Genomic DNA, 8,320 nt, shown 5'->3' with positions numbered 1-8,320 from the left:
AGGGTACACTAATACGCAATAAAACATGCAGAACATAAAAAGCCACAAACAAATGGTGCACATAGCAAACTAGTAGAACACAGGGTGTGCACAAGATAAACTTGCACACAGGAAACTAAACATCTATTTTTAAATGATACAATATTGCACCGACCCAATGATGCCTCTGATTTCGTTTAAGCATATAGTGATGGTTTCGTTCCAACCATATTAAGTGGTTATGAAATTAATCGAGATTATACACAACGCAAATACTACATAAGAAGCTATGTGTTGTAGAAGCAGTCGAGGCATAGCCACGTGATTCAAATCCCCCTGGTGCACAAGAGTGTGATGTGTAAGGCAGGCATTATTTTGCAGAAGTAAAGTGCGTTGTTATGCCAGCTAAGTTCACAAACGCATCTTGCTGCGCCGCTAGTTTGCTGCTGCAAGACAATATGTGGTTACCACAAAAGCTATTATGTTGCGCATTGTATATCCAAGTTATTTCGAAACCCTCATTTCCACGTGTTCATTTTATGAGTTGGTTAAGAGCATTACAATCAACCTTGCAACCACAAAAGTAAGATTACAATTCAATGATGTAAGAATGAGAGGAAGATCCGTGTACCCGGAAATTAAAACACAATGCAGAGTTATCATAACTTCCTGTAAATGGTCAAGCACACTGTATCCTTATCATGTTATCAAAAGAGAAATTTGAGAAGTTATTCATTCTATAGCATTAACCAAGGTTTGAAAAGAGAAAATTGTGCGCCCATTTCAAAATTGTGTAGGATATGCATTTGTGAAACCAGTTGTCTACATGATTGTTCCGGTAAATATTAATTATGGATAAAACATTGTTGTACCCTGTATTGCATCAGTTTCCCTCATCCGCTGGATGGATCATGACAGATAATCTGTAACAGTGTGAAAATGAAACCCACACACGACTTAATTAATCCCCAAGCATTTCAATCGATTTAAGATTTCATCTTCTAAGCTGTACGTTGTGTCAATACTATTAATGACAAACAAGAAGATCAAATATTTGTAAAAACCTAGTTGAAAATAAACACAAAAGAGAACTGACCTGATATTGAAAGCTAAAACTGAGAATAGAACAAAGAGGACAGGCTATAACTGTGCATCGGCAGCATCGGCAACAAAGGGTATAGTAGGGGTGGTTCCAAGGACACAAGAAACGAGGGCATAGATAAAGCCGAAAACGATAGAGAGGAAAAGCGCGCTGTAGGCAAGCATGAAGAGATTAAACAGGGGGCCTCCGCGGGAGGGGTTCAGAACGCGCTGAAATATCATGGGCAACGCCAGCAGTACATCCACCACCACCGCCTGCATTGCATTGAAACGAACGTAGCGACTAAAGGTGGGATTCCTGACCACACCTAGGTAGAGGCCAAAGAAGGCAACGAAGGAGGCGTAGGGAATGGAATGATAGGCTTCAACCAGAGGGAAGAGGGGCTGGAAGAGGAGCTCCACGGCCGGAAACTGCATCATTAGAGAGCGCCCGTACTGCATGCCATTGAAAAAGGGGAGAGCGTACCCCACAGCTGCTACCATCCGCTCCGCTGCCGGTACCACGCACCGTACCGCTATTGCGCTTCTCTTCTGCCTCAATTTGGGGCTCATCTTTTTCTTCTCGATCTCTTGTTTTCTGCACCCGAGTGGCAACGTTGTTTTACATGTTGCTGACCCCAATGAAACAGGCTTCGCGCCATACACAGGCCCCGGAATCAGCATCAGCGAATTCATTTTCTGCCCAAATGCCTCCTTGCTTCAAAAGGCGTTTTTGAGATCTTCTTCTCCTACACTAGCGTCAAATCTCTACCAGACCAGGAGAGCCCTGAAGTTTCACAGCGTCAAATACATGATTAAATGCATATAATCTAATAAGCTGTGTACAGATATTCATAAATCAGCCTAGACTGGTATGGGGATGGACTGGACTAGGATGGAAGGGAATTATGTTAGAGATAATCCATGGAATCAAATAATTTATCGTTTTTATTTTTTCAAATTTCTTTATTGAAATAATTTAATAAAAATTATAGGAAAAGACGGTCAAGTAGACTATCAAAATTGTTTATAAGGTGCAAGGGTACCTCCATAAGTAGTAGCTGAGGAAAAGGTGATATTTTATTATTTAAATTAATTTCAATATATTAGAAAATTTTGTATTTGTAAACATAATGAGAACATGTACAAGAAAAATTGAGTAGGAAACTAAGACTCTTTTTTAACAAAGATGGATGAAAATTAAATCTTGCACACATAAAGCATAATTGTTTATATGACATTGGGTAAAGATAATTACATACAACATGTATTACTATTTTTCATAAATAATTCAATCGACATCTTAGAACATTTTATCCTTTTAACTATAACATATGTTTATGTTAAAGTATTTAAGATTATATAAAGAAATTGTAAGCAAATTAGTAGTTCAAGAAAATATGATTGAATATTTTATTAGAACAAATTCCGTAGGCAAAATAAAAAATATGCACACATGCAAATACAAATCTCTAGTATATTTATTACATTAGAAAACTATAGAACTCTACCATAATAATCTTTACTTAGAATTTTGCATATATTATTGGTGAATGGAAAGAACTAAAATTGGTAAATCATTGAGCATTTATAGAAGATGTTAAACTCCAAATCCTTATTAGACATGCTACATGATAATATTGCGTTAAATGCTTATAATAGTGTGAGAGTATCAAAACAGTTGAGACACTAACTACAAATGTAAAAACAAAAAAATAATTTTTTTTCATTTGTAGTAGTGGTGTATTAAAATCTCAAAAATATATAAGTAAAATATTTTTAAACTTCAAAGACACTTATGAAGAGATACTTCCTTTATTTGGCATAGACTACTAGTAGTGATGTTAATATAAGTTATAACAATTTGGTTTGTTTTTGACATTCTAGGATTTGAACATTTTCAATATGATAAGTTTGTAAGTTTACCTCTTGAAGTCCATCCAATTGACAAGTTAGTTGACACTCTTTCAAGCTGAATACATAGATTTAGAAAAACTAAACAAATTTCTTCAATTTCTCTTGTCAACTTTTTCACATCCACACTATTAAGTAAAAAAATAAAACATAATGTTTTGATTAAGTAAAACCAAGTTTTAAAGGACCTAAAATCTTTTACATAGGAATAAGAAAACAAAAGCTGAAAAACTCAGAAGAACTATGCCTCAATAGCTAAGAGCAGTAGCTAAAACAAGTAGCCACAAAAGCAACCAGTAGGAAAAGATAGCTAAAAGAAAGCAAAAGACAACACAAAACTAGCTACAAGGTCTTCAGTAAATCTACTACCTAGTTTGCAAGGATATTCATGTTTTTTGCAGAGGCCTTCAAATCATCTATTTCTTTCACTTCAACAACCTCTATCTTTTTAGAGTTGGCCCCGGTGTGTGATGAGAGCATTTTATGTCCCAAATCATACCATATTTTAGCCTTCGCATAAGCCTTCACACTCATCTCAATCCCCATTTTATATCCCATTTTCTCCTTATATATTGCATATGATCTAATATTTATGAGTAATATTTAATCTAGTTAATAGATAGAATATGTGAATAAATAGATGAAATTGTATTTATCTAACATGTTGATAATATGTTATGGTTCTTCCTATCACCCACTATGCATCTTCTTGTCTCAATTTCACAAATACAAAGTTCCATCCACTTTGAAGTATATTGCCTATAATTTCTTATTGGCATAAAAATATATTTGTTGTAGATATCATTCACTCTACAGGAACACGTGGAGAGGACATTGAAGACTGGTGGAGGATGCATTTTCTAGCTGCATATTTTTATTTCTATTATGAACATATATGAACTACAATACTTGGTGCATCTTTGTGGAATAGTAATGGAATACTTGTTGCATCTATGTATTCTCTCCAAAGCTTGGAATGATATCAACCACTATACGGGATATGCACAGGATCTATATTATGCATGTGTGGATGTTAATAAAACCCATGCTACAGACATCTAAGTTGTTATGTCACTAAGGAGATGAAATGGAGGCATTTCCAAACTATTTTAAAATGATGGCTCAAAATACTAGAACAAGACAATACGGTTTGCTAGAGCAATGAAAATGAGTTGTCTATTCTTAGCACATAGCCAATTTCTGGTGTGTTGTTACATCAGCTATTATTTGTAGGGTATGTATTATCAAATTTATTGTAAAAACTATTATAGCTATGTATATATAAGTAGCCCAATGCATATTGAAATGTATTTTCTCCCTTTGTAAAATCTAAGGAATAAAATAACAATTCTACTGATCAACCCAACGTAGAACATTATAGTTTCTTCACTCACTTGTAGACCAGAGAAAGGGCTCACTCTTGGAATGTTTGGTAAGGTTATTAGTATTGTCAATTATTGTAGATTGTGTGTTGATGATTTTTGTAGCTTAAGTCTAGTTTATTTGATTGTTAATAGAATAAGGTTTCTCTCCAATTCAATGTTAGTATGTATAAATAGTTCTACAATTAGATTAATATCATAACTAGATAAAATTATTTATCATATTCTCATTATTATATAGATTATTAGCAACTACAGTCATATTCTGAATTTGCAATCATATTTTCATCAAGAGACAAAACATTAAAGCTATATCAAATTTTCATTAGTATATTACTGTGGTTATATGCACACTGTTATATTGTTTTTTGGATTAATTAGATTTATGAACTATTATATCTATTAGTATTGTTGCTTTTATTATTTTAATATTTGCTTTATTTCTAATGTTCTTGATGCCAGGAAGTGATAGTTCCTGTCACTAGGATTTCTTGAGTTCTCCATAGATTCAATTTTGCATGCTATAGCTGCATTCATAATCCCTCATTTCACAACTATCATCCCTTGATGGCATACTACTCAGATACCTTTCGCAAGCTTATGCTCTCACATTGACACGTATAGACCAGTTGAACTTCATCATAAATCGTTAATTCTTTTCTATTAATTGCCCCAATGTTGGCCTATCAGTGTGCTTGCTAGGTCCTTGATCATCTTTCACTTCCTTGGAGCCTTGACCTTTCCCTCGTTCGCATTTATTTAGGAGAGTATTAATGTTTTTTGCCACAATCTTCAGAATAAAACAATTCTGATCAGCTAGTTTTTTGACCATCTTCTCCATGTTAACCACTTTATTATCTAGACCATCCAGCCTTTTCTAGAAATCTTTAATCAACTGATCCAAAGCTCTATTCTTGGCTTCCAGGGGTGGAACACGTTTCATAATATTCTTAACCCCTTCAACATTACCAATCACCTCAAAAAGTCTATCAATATGTTGTCCCAGAGTAAATAAAACATAATGTTGCAACACTCTAAAAATCAAAATATCTAAAGGTTTTATTTTTTAAATAGACTAACTTTTCTAACATCTTCAACATTACTTATTGGACATAGTTCCTTAGTTCCATCTCTAACATTACTCTGTCTAGTCCAAAATTGGGTAAATAGTGGTTTCAAGCATAAGATAGGTTTTGTAGTTGTCATGTGCAAGAAACCTCACAAGTAAAGTCTATCGGTTAATTAATCCTTGTAAATTGTAGGGACAAATATTTTCAAGTGTCTATTTGTATTGATTGTTGAATTGAAAATAGTGAAGTGTGTAGAAAAATCTTTGTTATCTTATGGTTGATGTAGTATTTGTTATTAAAATGAAATTTTGAATTTTAATTCTTGTTTTCTTATTGGCACCACCATTTTTCCTAGTGGTATTTTAGATTTTATGGTTCAAAAAAATTGGGAGAAAAAAGGGCTAGCTTGTTGATGTGTCGCTAGCTACAACATGTCTTTTGCATGCAAAGATAGTGGTGTAACTACACAACAACTTTAAAGGGTAGATGTTGTGAAAGTAGTTACTATTATACTCATCATCCTTAGTTTTCATTTTTGCTTTGCTATTGTGTTTGAGAATTTGGTGCTTCCTACCTCCATTGATGAAATATGCCCCTTGATCTTTTCTATGTAATTACAATTTTTAGGTTATGTGTGTCTTATTATCTACATTTTATACATGTTCTTGGCTTTTAATCTAGTTGTTCATCATGTGAACACCTACATCTTTCATAGTGAGAGTAAATGTCACTGTTTGCATGAGACATCATGGATTCCTTGCTCTTTTAAGAAAGGTCAAAACTCTTTGTGGGTTCTTACTACTTACCTAGATTGATGGCTTCCAAATTATAGCTTTGTTACTCACCTTTCTCATAGTCATAGATTTTCATGAGGGTCTTGCTAGGTAGCTCAATTTGGATACATTTTATCTATAAACAAAACATGTGACTTTTCCTTTTCCTTAGCAATAGTTACTCAAATATGAAAGATGGTGTTCCACCTTTGTGTTTGTTATAAGTAAAAATAATGCACCATGGTAATCGATACCACATAAAATTATGATATTTTGTACCTCTTCTTTCATTATTCATTTTTAGTAGGTTTTTACTATAAAAAATCAGCACTAGGTTTACAACTACTTGTGTTCTTACAAGGTAATAGAACCATGATGTGAACTTTCTCAGTAGCTAAACAGTTTCCTACTAGTTGAGAAAAGTCCTAGAGCCTTAAACTACAGGAAGGAAAAATTTAGATTTTGTGAAGAAATGCTAATCTTTTTGGTGACGTTGTAGACATTTTATAGCATAAATTGGTTCTCTCTGAATTTTGTTTTTGGCATGAAGAATATTTTCTCACGCGAGGAAATTTCGTCATCCACCCTTGATGAATGGACTCCATTTTTTATCAACTCAATTAAACAACGACCTATAAGAGAATCAAGCACTTGGAAACTTCTACATCTAAGATATCTCTTGATACTCTACAAGTAGGGCATTTGATTCCCTCATAGGAATATCAACAAGAGAGACATTGTATTTCTAAACCAAGTGCAAACTATAGTTTTGAATTCCTTGGAAGGGACAGTCAAGGGAGGTAGGACTAAAAATGTTGATCCAACTCTAGCGATTGTATCATGGCATGATTGGGATACCATCAGAATAATTATGCTAGTGACAAAAACATATAGCTAACAATGTCCAACATCTAGATATTTGAAAATAGACCAAAAATCCAACAAAAGGTAGTAGAGATGGCAACCAATTTTAATGTATACCAAGAAAAAAATTGGAAGAGAAAATTCCAAAAAATCTGACATGCAATTTATCATAACAATCTCTATGGAAGATGGGAAGGATCACCAATCTCTTGAGGGGCAAAGATAGTGCAATCCAAAAATCACAAAGGTTAAATTGCAAATTTAAAGTGAAATGCTTTGGAGATGAGAAAGCAATAAAAAGAAATGTAGGGGAAAACCATAAACATAGCCTACAAAGATGTAAGGAAAAGTGGTGAAGTTATACTTCTGTAAACATTATTGATCCTCCTCCTATACAAAGACTCAAAAGACTAGGTTCTCATCTTTTGGAATCCATGTGTCAAAGAGATTGACGCTACCATTCAAAAAAATCAAATCTCAAATCTCTATGCTCTGTCATAGATGATGGTGTTGTTATTTATTATTATTGGATATCCCACCTATTACTCATGTTGTAAGATTTAAAACAGCTCGAAAAAAACTACATAAAAGGTTAGCATTATATAAACAACAAGAAATTGCACTGCAATACAAACTTTGTTGCTATTAATACACCAAAGTAGACAACCAAAAGAATTTGAAAAAATCAAGAGTTTATTAAATTGGAAATTCATTACCAAAACATAAAAAAACAAAAATAAACTAGATAATTCCATCAGCCAAGATCAAGTTCAAAACCTAGCAAGGTATGATGATTCATTTTACTCCCAACATAAATATTTCACATCAATGATCTTTGGGGATCCAAAATCTTGAATATTGCAAATAATATTGCCTATATCTTACACATTGAGAGTTGATTGCTAGCTATACACTTTTAAAGACATCATTATCATACAAAAATACTATTAGAAATAAGCATAATAGATTGACTCTAACCATAATAAACTCTAATCCAATATAGTTTCCAAGTGTTAGATACACAAGTAATAGGTACATATCCCATCATTTACACAATGGATTGAAAGTATTTTGTTAAAGACTAATAGTAGGAAATCTAATCAATGAGTGTTTTGTACATGACATTTGAGAATTAATCTATGCCTCACACACATCCATTCTTAAACCCTTTTAGTAAATGTTATCATGCCAATAAATACATATAGCTATTTCTCCAATTTTAATCTAATCTTTATATATGTATATACTTTTGTATTTT

General features: G+C 33.2%; 1 protein-coding gene across 1 annotated transcript; it reads right to left on the bottom strand.

The window, feature by feature from the left end:
• Positions 1-698: 698 nt before the first annotated feature.
• Positions 699-2,062, bottom strand: TIC20-II (chloroplast import component Tic20-II). Its single transcript, XM_089825659.1, has 2 exons — positions 1,076-2,062; positions 699-902 (listed from the first exon to the last, which is right to left on the bottom strand). The coding sequence occupies exon 1, from the start codon at positions 1,753-1,755 to the stop codon at positions 1,120-1,122; it is 636 nt and encodes a 211-aa protein (XP_089681785.1). The 5' UTR covers positions 1,756-2,062; the 3' UTR covers positions 699-902; positions 1,076-1,119.
• Between the last annotated feature and the right edge of the window lie 6,258 nt (positions 2,063-8,320).

This window comes from Cupressus sempervirens, chromosome 4, assembly GCF_028749045.1.
Source record: "Cupressus sempervirens isolate cs-2001-9-10 chromosome 4, ASM2874904v1, whole genome shotgun sequence".
In the NCBI taxonomy this organism is placed as follows: Eukaryota; Viridiplantae; Streptophyta; class Pinopsida; order Cupressales; family Cupressaceae; genus Cupressus; species Cupressus sempervirens.
Note: the sequence above shows the minus strand (reverse complement) of the source record. Positions and strands in the feature narration are given on the sequence as shown.